Consider the following 18246-nt stretch of genomic DNA (forward strand, 5'->3'; position numbering starts at 1 on the left):
CACACTACACTACAACTACTGTACTATATATCAAATATCCAATGATCTGACAGACTCTCTACACACACTGCACTACAACTCCTGTACTATATATCAAATACCTAATGATCTGACAGGTTCTCTACACACACTACACTACAGCTGCTGTACTATATATAAAATATCCAATGATCTGACAGGCTCTCTACACACACTACACTACAACTGCTGTGCTATATCAAATATCCAATGATCTGACAGACTCTCTACACACACTACACTACAACTGCTGTACTATATATCAAATATCCAATGATCTGACAGACTCTCTACACACACTGCACTACAACTCCTGTACTATATATCAAATACCTAATGATCTGACAGGTTCTCTACACACACTACACTACAACTGCTGTACTATATATAAAATATCCAATGATCTGACAGGCTCTCTACACACACTACACTACAGCTGCTGTACTATATATAAAATATCCAATGATCTGACAGGCTCTCTACACACACTACACTACAACCGCTGTACTATACAGGGAGTGCAGAATTATTAGGCAAATGAGTATTTTGACCACATCATCCTCTTTATGCATGTTGTCTTACTCCAAGCTGTATAGGCTCGAAAGCCTACTACCAATTAAGCATATTAGGTGATGTGCATCTCTGTAATGAGAAGGGGTGTGGTCTAATGACATCAACACCCTATATCAGGTGTGCATAATTATTAGGCAACTTCCTTTCCTTTGGCAAAATGGGTCAAAAGAAGGGCTTGACAGGCTCAGAAAAGTCAAAAATAGTGAGATATCTTGCAGAGGGATGCAGCACTCTTAAAATTGCAAAGCTTCTGAAGCGTGATCATCGAACAATCAAGCGTTTCATTCAAAATAGTCAACAGGGTCGCAAGACGCGTGTGGAAAAACCAAGGCGCAAAATAACTGCCCATGAACTGAGAAAAGTCAAGCGTGCAGCTGCCAAGATGCCACTTGCCACCAGTTTGGCCATATTTCAGAGCTGCAACATCACTGGAGTGCCCAAAAGCACAAGGTGTGCAATACTCAGAGACATGGCCAAGGTAAGAAAGGCTGAAAGACGACCACCACTGAACAAGACACACAAGCTGAAACATCAAGACTGGGCCAAGAAATATCTCAAGACTGATTTTTCTAAGGTTTTATGGACTGATGAAATGAGAGTGAGTCTTGATGGGCCAGATGGATGGGCCCGTGGCTGGATTGGTAAAGGGCAGAGAGCTCCAGTCCGACTCAGACGCCAGCAAGGTGGAGGTGGAGTACTGGTTTGGGCTGGTATCATCAAAGATGAGCTTGTGGGGCCTTTTCGGGTTGAGGATGGAGTCAAGCTCAACTCCCAGTCCTACTGCCAGTTTCTGGAAGACACCTTCTTCAAGCAGTGGTACAGGAAGAAGTCTGCATCCTTCAAGAAAAACATGATTTTCATGCAGGACAATGCTCCATCACACGCGTCCAAGTACTCCACAGCGTGGCTGGCAAGAAAGGGTATAAAAGAAGAAAATCTAATGACATGGCCTCCTTGTTCACCTGATCTGAACCCCATTGAGAACCTGTGGTCCATCATCAAATGTGAGATTTACAAGGAGGGAAAACAGTACACCTCTCTGAACAGTGTCTGGGAGGCTGTGGTTGCTGCTGCACGCAATGTTGATGGTGAACAGATCAAAACACTGACAGAATCCATGGATGGCAGGCTTTTGAGTGTCCTTGCAAAGAAAGGTGGCTATATTGGTCACTGATTTGTTTTTGTTTTGTTTTTGAATGTCAGAAATGTATATTTGTGAATGTTGAGATGTTATATTGGTTTCACTGGTAAAAATAAATAATTGAAATGGGTATATATTTGTTTTTTGTTAAGTTGCCTAATAATTATGCACAGTAATAGTCACCTGCACACACAGATATCCCCCTAAAGTAGCTAAAACTAAAAACAAACTAAAAACTACTTCCAAAAATATTCAGCTTTGATATTAATGAGTTTTTTGGGTTCATTGAGAACATGGTTGTTGTTCAATAATAAAATTAATCCTCAAAAATACAACTTGCCTAATAATTCTGCACTCCCTGTATATCAAATATCCAATGATCTGACAGACTCTCTAAACACACTACACTACAACTGCTGTACTATATATCAAATATCCAATGATCTGACAAGGCTCTCTACACACCTACACTACAGCTGCTGTACTATATATCAAATATCCAATGATCTGACAGGCTCTCTACACACATTACACTACAACTACTGTATTATATATCAAATATCCAATGATCTGACAGGCTCTCTATACACTCTACACTACAACTGCTGTACTATATATCAAATATCCAATGATCTGACAGGCTCTCTACACACACTACACTACAACCACTGTACTATATATCAAATATCCAATGATATGACAGACTCTCTACACACACTACACTACAACTACTGTACTATATATCAAATATCCAATGATCTGACAGGCTCTCTACATACACTACACTACAACTGCTGTACTATATATCAAATATCCAATGATCTGACAGACTCTCTACACACACTACACTACAGCTGCTGTACTATATATCACATATCCAATGATCTGACAGGCTCTCTACACACACTACACTACAGCTGCTGTACTATATATCAAATATCCAATGATCTGACAGACTCTCTACACACACTACACTACAACTGCTGTACTATATATCAAATATCCAATGATCTGACAGACTCTCTACACACACTACACTACATCTACTAAACTATATATCTGACAGGAGACTTAAACAAAAATATCATATGAGCAATATATATATATTCTATTTTCCCTTTTATTTTTTGACAGTGACATATAAACAACAAAAATTATGGCTTATCATAGCAGATCATATTATTCTTTCATATATGATATTATGTTTATGATATTAAGGGTATTTTTTGATAAAATCTCTATGTATCTTCGTAAAAAAGTGTGTGTGTATAAATATAGAAAAAAAAATTTTTTTTGAAGGTTGAGAGGCCAAAAAGATTAACTTGCATTAAAGGGCATTTTCACCCTTTACATCTAGGAGGGTGAGTCAAAAAGTTGATTCTATTAATGGCAGCATAAAACACAATACAATATTTTGTTCCTACTGATGTCAGTGGGAGCTGAACAAGAATTAGTGCTGCTTTACTATAACCAGCACAAAATGAAACCTCAACAGCTTTGTAAACTGCCAAATCATGGACCAGATTATGAGGCTCATTTATCAAGCTCCGTATGGCAGCTTGACGCCCTGTGTTTCTGGCGAGCCTTCAGGCTCACCAGAAACAGCAGTTATGAAGCAGCGGTCTAAAGACCGCTGCTCCATAACCTGTCCGCCTGCTCTGAGCAGGCGGACAGAGATCACCACAAATCAACCCGATCGAGTACGATTGGGTTGATTGACACCCCCCTGCTGGCGCCCGATTGGCCAGGAATCTGCAGGGGGTGGCGTTGCACCAGCAGCTCACAAGAGCTGCTGGTGCAATGCTGAATACGGAGAGCGTCAGGTCCGACAGACCTTTAATCAATAGGCCTCTATGAGTGGAGCAGTAGTTTGCGCTCAAGTTCGAGCATTAAAACCAGTAGAATTTTTTTTTCCACTCGGAGATTAACGCTCGTCGTACGAGTTGAAAGTAAAAAGTTTGCGCTCTCACGTTTACAAAGTCATGGTAAAAAATAAACAGCAAGATTACAAGTTTTGCCGTATGGTGCAGTATGGCTATACCACTGAAAAATTGGCTATTGCGTGTGGAATGGCAGGTCTCCCATATTACAAGTCGTGGTAGTATAGCTATACCGCAAGCATTTTAGCCTGTAACGCAACAATCCATTCCGTACTCAAAAAATTACGTTTGAGTGCGGGATTTCCATACCGCTGTATTACAGGTTGTGCGGTCCAGCTAAAATGCTTGCATTAGAGCCTATACCGCCGTGATCCATTCCACGATTTGAGACTAGTTATTATGGAACAAAAATGTTTCACAAAACTCGTAACTAAAATGTTACAAAGTACACTAACACCCATAAACTACCTATTAACCCAAAAACCGCCACCCTCCCGCATCGCAAATACTATATAAAATCTATTAACCCCTAATCTGCCGCCCACCCACATCGCCAACACTAAATAAACATATTAACCCCTAAACCGCCACCCCCACATTGCTACTACTATAATAAACCTATTAACCCCTAAACCGCCTGCCCTCCACATAGCAACTTATAAAATAAACCTATTAACCCCTAAACTGCCGGATGGCCACATCGCAGCACACTAAATTAAACTATTAACCCCTAAACCTAACACCCCTTTAATTTTAAATTAAAATTACAATATAACTATCTTTAAATAAATAAAAACTTACTTATGTTTAAACTATAATGTAACCCAACATTACTATTTTAAAACAATAAAATTAATGAAAAATAAAAAACTAAATTACAAATTAAAAAAATCCTAACACTATGAAAAAAATTTAAAAAATTACATTACAAAAAAATAAAAACTCTAAAATTACGAAAAATAAAAAACGAAAATTATCCAAAATAATAACAATGAAACCAAATCTAAGACCCCTATAAAAACAACCCCCCCTAAAAGTAAAACCCCCCACCCAACCAACCCCCCAAAATAAAAAACCTAAGTCTAAAAAAAAAAACTAAGCTACTCATTGCCCCTAAAGGGGCATTTGTATGGGCATTGCCCTTAAAAGAGCATTCAGCTCTTTTGTTCCCAAAGCCCTAAATACAAAAAAAAAACACCCAAAAAACTAAAGTCCTGACATCTATCTTCATCCAGGCAGCGAGAAGTCTTCATTCATCGCGGGGGCAACTTCTATCTTCATCCCAGTGGCGGGGAGCTGTGGAGGCGCGGAGCCTCATCGCCGGCGGCGCACACATCCAGCGTGGGGGATCCTCTTCATACGATCACCGCCGTACACTGAAGCTTGAATACAAGGTACCCGTTTAAAAATGGAGTACCTTGCATTCCTATTGGCTGATTTGAACGCAAAATCGCATTCCCCCATAGCTTTCAATAAAGCCGAAAAAGTTTACATAAACCTAACACCCACAAGTCGAGGCAAACATGATTGTGTTTATTTAAAAGCGCAATATGGGAAGATTATATTGCATATTTCATAAACCAATGTTTTGCACATAGCAGAATATGTTCTATTTATTCTTAAAGAGATATTTAAATATATATCTGATGGATTTTTACACACATATTTATTTATACATACATATACTGTATATATATATATATATATATATATATATATATACAGACATATACAGAGATCACCGCAATAAAGTAAATATAGCAATAAAGTGAGTCACACTATTTTTGTGTGTGTTTCCCAGTGCATATAAAAGTTATATTTACACTATACTGTAGTCTATAAAATATTCAATAGCATTATGTCTAATAAAAAAATACAATATACGTATCTTAATTAAAAAATACTTTTTTGCTAAAAAATGCAAAACATCTGAACCTTAAGTGGGTCATAATCTTTTGGCTCTTGGTGTGTATATAAGTGTATTCATGTGTATATATGTATATATGCGTATTCATGTGTATTCATGTGTATTCATGTGTATATATGTGTATATATGTGTATCCACGTGTATATATGTGTATTCATGTGTATATATGTGTATATATATGTATATATGTGTATTCATGTGTATATATGTGTATATATGGGTATTCATGTGTATATATGTGTATTCATGTGTATATATATGTGTATATATGTGTATTCATGTGTATCCATGTGTATTCATGTGTATATATGTGTATATATGTGTATTCATGTGTATATATGTGTATTCATGTGTATATATGTGTATTTATGTGTATATACGTGTATTCATGTGTATATATGTGTATTCATGTGTATGCATATGTATTCATGTGTATATATGTGTATATATGTGTATATATGTGTATATATGTGTATTCATGTGTATATATGTGTATATATGTGTATTCATGTGTATATATGTGTATTCATGTGTATATATGTGTATATACGTGTATTCATGTGTATTCACGTGTATATATGTGTATTCATGTGTATATAAGTGTATTAATGTGTATATATGTGTATATATGTGTATTCATGTGTATATATGTGTATTCATTTGTATATATGTGTATATATGTGTATTCATGTGTATAAATGTGTATATATGTTGGAAAAATGGCGGCAATAGATTTGCTCGACATAGGGTTGCCACAAACCTTCAATTTGTAAAAAGTACAATATCTGCAAAGCGCAATTAAGTGAAGCTCACGTGCCTTTAGCCATCTGGCAGCGTGTGTGCAACAATGTTTATAGCAATGTTCTATATAATTGCAAACACACGGCTAGATTATGAGTTTGGCATTAGCCTTAAAAAGCAGCGTTAAGAGGTCCTAACGCTGCTTTTTAACGCCCACTGGTATTACGAGCCTTGCAGGTACAGGTGTACCGCTCACTTTTTTGGCCAGACTCGGAAATACCGCAAATCCACTTACGTCAATTGCGTATCCTATATTTTCAATGGGACTTGCATAGCGCCGGTATTACGAGTCTGACCAAAAGTGAGCGGTAGACCCTCTCCTGTCAAGCCTGGTACCGCATTTAAAAGTCAGTAGTTAAGAGTTTTACACTACAAAGCCGTAGCATAAAACTAAAGTGCTAAAAAGTACACTAACACCCATAAACTACCTATTAACCCCTAAACCGAGGCCCCCCCCCACATCGCAAACACTAAAATACATTTTTTAACCCCTAATCTGCCGAACCGGACATCGCCGCCACTATAATAAATATATTAACCCCTAAACCGCTGCACTCCCGCATCGCAAACATTAGTTAAATATTTTTAACCCCTAATCTGCCGGCCCTAACATCGCCGCCACCTACCTACCTTTATTAACCCCTAATCTGTTGCCCCCAACGTCGCCACCACTATAATAAAGTTATTAACCCCTAAACCTAAGTCTAACCCTAACCCTAACACCCCCTAACTTAAATATAATTAAAATAAATATAAATAAAATTACTACAATTAACTAAATTATTCCTATTTAAAACGAAATACTTACCTATAAAATAAACCCTAAGATACCTACAATATAACTAATAGTTACATTGTATCTATCTTAGGGTTTATTTTTATTTTACAGGCAACTTTGTATTTATTTTAACTAGGTACAATAGTTATTAAATAGTTATTAACTATTAAATAACTACCTAGTTAAAATAAAGACACATTTACCTGTAAAATAAAACCTAACCTAAGTTACAATTACACCTAACATTACACTATAATTAAATAAATTAAATAAATTAAATATAATTAATTACAATTAAATAAAATTATCTAAAGTACAAAAAAAACCAAAACACTAAATTACAGAAAATAATAAAATAATTACAAGATTTTTAAACTAATTACACCTAATCTAATCCCCTTACAAAATAAACAAAGCCCCCCCCCCCCCCAAAATAAAAAAAAGCCCTACCCTACACTAAATTACAAATAACCCTTTAAAAGGACCTTTTGCGGGGCATTGCCCCAAAGTAATCAGCTCTTTTACCTGTAAAAAAAAGTACAAATCCCCCCCAACATTAAAACTCACCACCCACATAATCAACCCTACTCTAAAACCCACCCAATACCCCCTTAAAAAAAACTAACACTAACCCCCTGAAGATCACCCTACCGTGAGACGTCTTCACCCAACTGGGCCGAAGTCCTCAACGAAGCCGGGAGAAGTCTTCATCCAACCGGGCAGAAGTTGTCCTCCAGATGGGCAGAAGTCTTCATCCAGATGGCATCTTCTATCTTCATACATCCGGCGCGGAGCGGGTCCATCTTCAAGACATCCAACGTGGAGCATCCTTCTCGGCCGACAACTACCCGATGAATGAAGGTTCCTTTAAGTGACATCATCCAAGATGGCGTCCCTTCAATTCCGATTGGCTGATAGAATTCTATCAGCCAATCGGAATTAAGGTAGGAAAAATCCATTTGGCTGATGCAATCAGCCAATAGGATTGAAGTTCAATCCTATTGGCTGATCCAATCAGCCAATAGGATTGAGCTGGCATTCTATTGGCTGTTTGGAACAGCCAATAGAATGCCAGCTCAATCCTATTGGCTGATTGGATCAGCCAATAGGATTGAACTTCAATCCTATTGGCTGATTGCATCAGCCAATAGGATTTTTCCTACCTTAATTCCGATTGGCTGATAGAATTCTATCAGCCAATCAGAATTGAAGGGATGCCATCTTGGATGACGTCACTTAAAGGAACCTTCATTCGTCGGGTAGTCGTCGGCCGAGAAGGATGCTCCGCGTCGGATGTCTTGAAGATGGACCCGCTCCGCGCCGGATGGATGAAGGTAGAAGATGCCGTCTGAATGAAGACTTCTGCCCGTCTGGAAGACCACTTCTGCCCGGTTGGATGAAGACTTCTCCCGGCTTCGTTGAGGACTTCAGCCCGGTTGGGTGAAGACGTCTCACGGTAGGGTGATCTTCAGGGGGTTAGTGTTAGTTTTTTTTAAATGGGGATTGGGTGGGTTTTAGAGTAGGTTTGGTTGTGTGGGTGGAGGGTTTTAATGTTGGGGGGGGGATTTGTACTTTTTTTTTTACAGGTAAAAGAGCTGATTACTTTGGGGCAATGCCCCGCAAAAGGCCCTTTTAAGGGCTATTTGTAATTTAGTGTAGGGTAGGGCTTTTTTTATTTTTGGGGGGCTTTTTTATTTTGTTAAGGGGATTAGATTAGGTGTAATTAGTTTAAAAATCTTGTAATTATTTTATTATTGTTCTCTAATTTAGTGTTTTTTTTTTGTACTTTAGATAATTTTATTTAATTGTAATTAATTGTATTTAATTTATTTAATTATAGTGTAGTGTTAGGTGTAATTGTAACTTAGGTTAGGTTTTATTTTACAGGCAAATGTGTCTGTATTTTAACTAGGTAGTTATTAAATAGTTAATAACTATTTAATAACTATTGTACCTAGTTAAAATAAATACAAAGTTGCCTGTAAAATAAAAATAAACCCTAAGATAGCTACAATGTAACTATTAGTTATATTGTAGCTATCTTAGGGTTTATTTTATAGGTAAGTATCTTGTTTTAAAAAGGAATAATTTAGTTAATGATAGGAATTTTATTTATATTTATTTTAATTATATTTAAGTTAGGGGGTGTTAGGGTTAGGGTTAGATTTAGGATTAGACGTTAAAGGGACAGTAAACACCAGAATTTTTGTTGTTTAAAAAGGTAGATAATCCCTTTATTACCCATTCCCCAATTTTGCATAACCAACACAGTTATAATAATATACTTTTTACCTCTGTGATTACCTTGTATCTATGCCTCTGCAAACTGCCCTCTTATTTCAGTTATTTTGACAGACTTGCATTTTTAGCCAATCAGTGCTTGCTCTTAGGAGCTTCACGTGCCAGAGCTCAATGTTATCTATATGAAACACATGAACTAACGCCCTCTAGTGGTGAAAAACTGTCAAAATGCTTTCCGATTAGAGGCAGTCTTCAAGGTCTAAGAAATTAGCACATGAACCTCCTAGATTTAGTTTTCAACTAAGAATACCAAGAGAACAAAGCAAAATTGGTTATAAAAGTAAATTGGAAAGTTGTTTAAAATTACATGCCCTATTTAAATCATGAAAGATTTTTTTTTATTTTACTGTCCCTTTAATAACTTTATTATAGTGGCGGCGACGTTGTGGGCGGCAGATTAGGGGTTAATAAATATAGTTAGGTTGCGGCGACAATGGGGGCGGCAGATTAGGGGTTAATAAATATAATGTAGGCTTCTGCGATGTTGGGGGCAGCAGATTAGGGGTTCATAAGTATAATGTAGGTGGCGGCGGTGTCCGGAGTGGCAGATTAGGGGTTAATAATATAATGCAGGTGGCGACGATGTCAGGGGCGGCAGATTAAGGGTTAATAAGTGTAAGATTAGGGGTGTTTAGACTCGGGGTTCATGTTAGGGTGTTAGGTGTAGACATAAAAAGTATTTCCCCATAGGAATCAATGGGGCTGCGTTAGGAGCTTTACGCTGCTTTTTTGCAGGTGTTAGGTTTTTTTCAGCCGGCTCTCCCCCATTGATTCCTATGGGGAAATCATGCACGAGAACGTTTTACCAGCTCACCGCTAACGTAAGCAGCGCTGGTATTGAGGTGAGATGTGGAGCAAATTTTTTCACTCACTTTTTTGCGGCTAACGCCGGGTTTGTAAAAACACGTAATACCAGCGCTGTCTGTTAGTGAGCGGTGAGCATAAACTGCTCGTCAGCACCGCACCCCTGTTAACGCAAAACTCGTAATCTAGGCGACAGTTTCCATATAATTTTACAGACACTCTATGACAGCAGAGTTTGCAACTATGTAAAACATTGTTTTAAGCATTTTTGCAAACACTTGCCTGATGGCTAATGACACATGCACGCTCCTGAGCTCATCTAGGATTACTCTTTAACAAACAATACCAGGAAAACTAAGCAAAATTTATAATAGAAGTAAAATGGAAAGAGTTGTTTAAAATTGCATGCTCTAGTCTATCGGAATCATGAAAGTTTAATTTTGACTTTACTGTCCCTTTAAATATGAATATTGCATAAATATGATTGTTCATTTTTATCATCTACTTAACTGCAAAGGGCTCAATGCATTTTTTAGATATCTATATGCGTATACATATGTAGTTATGTGTTTATATGTGTGTATATATGTCTTTAAAAACATAAATACACATATAAGTACATGAATACATATGTACACACATATAACTATATATATACAGTATATATATATATATATATATACATATACATTTATATGACATGTATATCTATGTATCTGTTTGTAAAAGCCCTTTGCAGCCCTTTTTTTTTACACCTGAGACCTTGGGGCTGATTTATCAAAGCTTCAACTGATAATACGATGGAATCCGCTTGAATCACGCGTCATATTCGACGCAAATTGAATCCACCGTAATTAACAAAGCATTAACATTGTCAAATGTTGAAATGTGTGACGTAATATACGCTCCCGCAATCTCAATTCGACGCTGATCGATGCTTGCGTCATTCCAGATGTTTAGAATTCCCATTCAACTCTATTTGACTCTCTTCCCAATTTATCAAACATTCAACATGTACGTTCGCGTCTTTACCGCTGCAGCATACCTATCGTTCAAACCGCCACCCTTGAGGCCGTGAATGCCAAAGAAATCAATGGGAGTCTGAAAACCCAGAAAGGTTATCTTAGATGCTACAAGAGAATGAAGCTTATTACATATTTATGTAAATTAGAAAGTTGATTACAATTGTATACTCTTTCTAAATCACACAGACAACAAAGACGCATGTTTAGTATCTAAATAATATGCTAAATAATAATATTACAATCACATGTAATGTCAAGGGACAGATTCATTTCAAAAGTAGTTTTAATGACGGGTAATGTCTGTCTGGCAGCAGGACTAGTAGATATAGGGATACAAATGAAATAAATACATTACATACCATAGCTAACTTCCTTTTTTTGATCAATCTAATTTCACCATGTTTAACGCATGTAATGCAAGTCTCACTGCATTTCGCACCAAATTTGACGAAATACTTCGCATCAAATTGGACACAATACTGGAACTCCTAAACAACCCACAAACTAGTGAAATTTTCCACCACTTTTAATTGGGAAATACATAATCCCATGATTTATGACATCAGCCAATCTGATTTAAATACATTTTACTAACAAATCAAATTGCTCGATACTTGTGTCATTAATCACTTATCAGAACTTGCAAGAGCCATTTGTTACATTGTGTATTATACTTTGAAAGTATGTATATGTGAAATTAGTATTAAAATTAAACATTGATAATGACATTAGGACACACATTTTAAAAATCGAATGATGTTTGATTCAATATAATTTTAAGCTGATAGCTCAAAGGTATGTGCAAAGATATATGTACAAATTCTAGCATTAATAATCATTTAAAAAAAAACAAAAAAAACTTGAGATAGTCATATCATGATTTCTAGAAATACAAATCCACATTAATTTATGTGAAAATATCATATATCAGATTTTTTGTATAACAAATAAATAAATAAAACAAAAAAAAAATAACTTTCTATGAGATATTATTGTTTGTTCAGTATAAATCTAGCTATTTCTTGGACATTAACAGATAAAAAATAAAAGATTAGCTTTAGAGAAATGTGCTTGTTAATGGACAGTAATGTATGGTATAAATAAAGTTGGAAAAAAACAGAATATCCGTGACATTGATGACTCTTATTTATCAACAGTACGATGCTCATTGCTCCGTAGTTGATGTGCGTGTTTTTGACAGACTTTTTAATAAATAAGGGCGTCGTATGTGGATTCGCAGCAGCGATGTCTGGCGAGCGTATTGAATCCAGTGAATGCACCGAGATTGACGCTTTGAGCCTTTATAACTTTTTTACACTATTTTTGTAAAATAATTTTTATTAGATGGTGTTATGAGTGTGTAGCTGTACTTTTAGATGTATTTTGATGTGTTTTGTAACACTTTTTATTCAAGGGTAATAGTTAACCAGAACTCTGAAGTTGCGGCAATCATTTTAGCATTTGCATTTACTTTCAACTTGTATTACTAGCTGAAATTTAAATTGCGCACAAAATGGCTGTGAAAACCGTATATCGCTTGCGCAAATGATAGCGCTCCACTCATAGGGGCCGATTTATCAAGGGCCGAATGGCCCCTGATGTCCCTCTTTCCTAAGACCGCTGCTCCTTAACTGGTCTGCTGCCTCTGAGACTGCGGACATCAATCCGCCCGATCCTATACGATTGGATTGATTGACACCCCCTGCTAGCGGCCGATTGGCTTGTGCAATGTTAAATGCCAACAGCGTATGCTGTCAGCATTCAGCGATGTCTGTCGGACAGACATCATATCAGACAGACATTGATAAATCGGCCCCATAATCTAGCCCTATGTTATCTTTTTTCGCTGCCATGGCTATTGGTCAGTTGAAAATAAAAAAAAATTGTAATTAGTTTTTCTTCTTCTCATGACGGAACATACAATTTTAAGAAAGTTACTAAATTTCTTCTATTATTAGATTTATATTGTTTTCTTGGTATCCTTTGTTGAAAAGCAGGCAGGCTCAGGTGTGTACATGTCTCCAGAGCACTATATGGCAGCTGTATTGAAGCAATGATTTTCATAATGTTATACAATGTGCAAATGCTGCTGCATTTAGTGCTTAAAAAACATTCACTGATCATTTAAAAGTAGGGGGCCGAATTATCAAGCTCTGACTGGAGCATGATGACCCTGTTTCCGCGCGAGCCTTCAGGCTCGCGGGAAACAGCAGTTATGAAGCAGCGGTCTATAGACCGCTGCTCCATAACTTGCCCGTCTGCTCTGAGGCTGCGGACATCAATCTGCCCGATCCTATAGGCTGATTGACACCCCCTGCTAGCGGCCGCAAATCTGCAGGGGGCGGCATTGCACAAGCAGTTCACCAGAACTGCTTGTGCAATGATAAATACCTTCAGCATATGCTGTCGGCATTTATCTATGTGCAGCGGACATGATACACTACATCATATTATGTCCACTCGCACTTTCATAAATCGCCCCCTAGGTATGTAAGCTCAGGCTATGAATTAATAATACAATGTGCTATGTCTAAACACAGTGGGATATGCTGTTGTAAATGTATTTAGCCATTTACAATTCTCTTAGCAGCTTTGTTGTAATTTATGTGCAAAGAATGATAATCACAAAACCTGTGCCAACTTTTTCCCAGATGCATTTTTGCAAAAACGTCAAACTATGCATCTAAGTAAATTTCAAACATAATTTTAGCATATTTCAAATTATTTTATTTTCCTATTAATGGTGTTGAATTGAATTAATATCAGTTTTGTGTTGGTCTTTGAGCGCCCCCTGGTGTATAAATTTGAAGTATGCCGATATATTTGATAAAAATTTAATTCATTTTAAAGACTCTTAGGGGCCAATTGATCAATGTTTGTCCGACATGATACGCTGTAGCGTATCATGTCCGACAGGCATTGCTGAATGCCGACAGCATACGCTGTCGGCATTTTACATTGCACAAGCAGTTCACCAGATTTGCGCCCCAATCGGCAGCAAGCAGGGGGTGTCAATCAGTCCTATCATATAGTATTGGGCGGATTGCAGACCACAGCCTCAGAGAAGGCGGACTAGTTAGGGAGCAACGGCCTAAAGGATCGCGCGGAAACAGGGGCATCAAGCTCCGTTTGGAGCTTGATAATTCGGCCCCTTATCGTTTACTTGATTTTTATTATACTTAATTTCTGTGGAGTGCAAGAACACATTTGTCTGAAATCTGGGATTGCAGTAGCTATTGGTAATCAAAACAAAGCTGAAATATTCAGTCAAATTAGTTGAGGTTGTTTACTTTTCTAAATTTGAACCCCTTCCCAATTTCTGCCATAACCTGCACATCAGCCATTGCGAGAGCTTCCAGGGCAGGCTGAAAAAGTGCGGTCTCACTGTTGGCAAGACAGGTGACCCATTCCAAAGTAGATGAAATGGGAAATGTTTAGAATACAAGCAAAAAGACTGAACCCATTTGCTGCAGATTCACAGGAATCCTGAGCCATGTAGTGACTCATAAAGCATTCATAAATAATTAATGCTTTTGAGCAATAGATAGCAGCAGTGTGTGCACAATGTATAAACATTGATAAAGTATTCTTGCAAAACTGCTGCCTTATAGTGTACCAGACACGTGCACGCTCTGAAGACATTACCGTTTGGATCGTGTTTTATAAAGCTTGCGCCTACATTATCTAACTTGTAGACAGGATTGCGCCTTTGTGAACGTGAGTTCAATGATGTAGACACAAGCTCTGTAAACCACACTGTCGTGATCATGTAATGACTTTGCGCTCATGAAGGTGAGTTCCCTATTAAATCACAGTTATGAAGATGCAATCTCGTTTGAACATCTTAACATGGCGCTGTGCATCAGCAATAATTAAGTGGTGCTGTGCCTAAGCAATAATAAAGTGGTGCTGAGCCTAAGCAATAATTGAGTGGCGCTGTGCCTAAGCAATAATAAAGTGGTGCTAATAATTAAGTGGCACTGTGCATAAGCAGTAATGATGTGGTGCTGTACATAAGCAATAACATAGGGGCGCTGTGCTCAAGTAATAATAAAGTGGCGCTGTGCCTAAGCAATAATGATATGGTACTGTGCCTAAGCAATAATCAAGTGGCACTGTGCATAAGCAGTAATGAAGTGGCGCTGTGCCTAAGCAATAATGATATGGTACTGTGCCTAAGCAATAATCAAGTGGCACTGTGCATAAGCAGTAATGAAGTGGCACTGTGCATAAGCAGTAATGAAGTGGTGCTGTGCCTAAGCAATAATCAAGTGGCACAGTACATAAGCAGTAATGAAGTGGTGCTGTGCCTAAGCAATAATCAAGTGGCGCTGTGCCTAAGCAATAATCAAGTGGTGATGTGCATAAGCAGTAATGAGGTAGCACTGTGCATAAGCAGTAATGAAGTGGTGCTGTGCCTAAGCAATAATCAAGTGGCGCTGTGCATAAGCAGTAATAAGGTAGCACTGTGCATAAGCAATAATGAAGTGGCACTGTGCATAAGCAGTAATAAAGTGGTGCTGTGTCTAAGCAATAATAAAGTGGCACTGTACATAAGCAGTAATTAGGTGACACTGTGCATAAGCAGTAATGAGGTAGCACTGTGCATAAGCAGTAATAAAGTGATGCTGTGCCTAAGCAATGATCAAGTGGCACTGTGAATAAGCAGTAATAAAGTGGTGCTGTGCCTTAGCAATAATCAAGTGGCACTGTACATAAGCAGTAACGAGGTGGCACTGTACACAAGCAGTAATAAAGTGGTGCTGTGCCACTTGAATAAAGCAAATTTGATAATTGCTATAAATTGTAAAGTTTTTTTTTAAAACATTCTATGCTCTGTCTGTATCATAGAAAAAAAAGGTTGGGGTTTCACATCCTTTCAATGCCAGAGTTGAAGTCCTTAACCTCTCACCATGTGGGACTTTTGTGTAGCATCCATGACATCACTGATTGCATCACACATTAAATAATCAATGATCATGACATCACCTTTTACATCACACACGTCACTGTCTGTGAAATCATCAATGACATCACTGCTAACCAGCCCTAATCTAATCACCATAGTTTTCAAAGTACAAGAGAAATAATAAACATTAATAGTGCCTTCGTTCAGCTAGGCACAATGTGAAAAAAAATGTTCAATAAACAAGAAATATATGTGACAACATGTATATATGTTGTTTTTCTTTAGACACTAAATAATAATTTAATAAATGATAAATAATCTTGACATGATGATATTATGAAATAAATAATCTTGACACATTTGATACATATAAAAACACCTTTAAATCATAATAGGAAAATTAAATACAGTTTTAACAGTTTGTAGCAACTCAATATTAATTCTGCCAGATTAGTAGATTTCAATAAAACATTATTTCTTTCATGTAATTAGCTAGTGACGTATGGGTTATATATTCCTACCAGGAGGGGCAAAGTTTCCCAAACCTCAAAATGCCTATAAATACACCCCTCACCACACCCACAATTCAGTTTTACAAACTTTGCCTCCCTATGGATGTGGTGAAGTAAGTTTGTGCTTGCTTTTCTTCTGTGATATGGGCTTCTCAGCATTTTGAAGCCCGATTCCTCTCAGAGTACAGTGAATGTCAGAGGGATGTGAAGGGAGTATCACCTATTAAATTCTATGGTTTTCCTCATGGTAGATCTATTTCATAGGTTCTCTGTTATCGGTCATAGAGATTCATCTCCTACCTCCCTTTTCAGATTGACGATATACTCTCATATTCCATTACCTCTACTGATAACTGTTTCAGTACTGGTTTGGCTATCTGCTATATTGGATGGGTGTAAGTATGTTTTCATTACTTAAAGTGAATGTAAATTTTGATGCTTAAACAGGTGCACTTTAATTCATCAAAATTTACATTTCACTCCTGTTGTGAAAAAAAACTTCCCCTTTTAATCTTCACAGCAGCTCCAGCTTCCTCCGGTCGTCGCAAGCCATTTCTGATGTCAGAAATGATAGATAGGTCATCCTCCAATCACAGCTTCCCCCCCGGGTGAATCAGTGTCTGATTCAACGCAGTGATTGGAGGAAGCCGGATTCCTCATTTTAGACCCAGGAAGAAGCTTTGCGACGGTTGGAGGAAGCTGGAGCTGCTGTGAAGATTAAAAGGTAAGTTGTTTTTTTCACAACAGGAATGAAATGTAAATTTTGATGAATTAAAGTGCCCCTGCTTTTATTTCAAAACCGGGCACTTCAGCATCAAAATTAACATTCACTTTAAGACACTCTCAGCTATGGTTTGGCACTTTATGTATTAAGTAAAGTTATAAATATATGTATTGTACTTATATTTGCCATGAGTCAGTTTTATGTATATTTCCTTTTGCAGACTATAAGTTTCAAAATTGAGAAAACATATTTAGGAAGTTATTTTTTCTTACCCGAGGTATAGTCTTTTCTTCAAAATTGACTGTTTTCATTAAATTTCGCTGAAAAAATTAGGCTCGCGAGGCCGCAAAATGCTAATATTTATTGCGTCATTCTTGGCACGAGAATTGTTTTGGCGCAAAGGTACGTTCGGTGACGCAAATTCACCATTTCCGGCGTCTTAGTTGATGCCAAGTTCCTTGCAAAAGGTTGCGTCTGCAATGACGTGAGTTGCGTCATTTCCGGATGTTGTTAGCGCCAAATTATTTTATTTTGCGTTGCGTGTCATACTTGGCGCCAAATAATTTTATAATTTAAACCCCACTTCCTATGTGCCTTTTGCTTTTCTATGTTCAGAGGGCTATGCTGTTTGCATTTTTTTCCCATTCCTGAAACTGCCATATAAGGAAATTGATAATTTTGCTTTATATGTTGTTTTTTCTCTTATATTTGCAAGATATCTCAATCTGATCCTGTCTTAGATACCACTGTTGGATTCCTGCTGCCTGATAACAGTTCTACAAAAGATTAGTGTATCTGTTGTAAGTTAGCAGAGATTATATCTCCAGCGGTAGTATGTAACTGTTGTCAGGAT

At 37.4% G+C, this 18246-nt stretch overlaps 1 protein-coding gene across 1 annotated transcript in view; it reads right to left on the reverse strand.

Annotated features, from left to right (window-relative positions):
• TNFSF8 (TNF superfamily member 8) overlaps window positions 1-15017 on the reverse strand; it is a 79484-nt gene extending 64467 nt beyond the window's left edge. Inside the window, exon 1 of the mRNA XM_053695474.1 lies at window positions 14894-15017. Within this exon, the coding sequence (XP_053551449.1) occupies window positions 14894-15017 (124 nt within the window). The remainder of the gene's footprint in view (window positions 1-14893) is intronic.
• Window positions 15018-18246: the final 3229 nt, after the last annotated feature.

Source organism: Bombina bombina, chromosome 12 (genome assembly GCF_027579735.1).
Source record: "Bombina bombina isolate aBomBom1 chromosome 12, aBomBom1.pri, whole genome shotgun sequence".
Classification (NCBI taxonomy): Eukaryota; Metazoa; Chordata; class Amphibia; order Anura; family Bombinatoridae; genus Bombina; species Bombina bombina.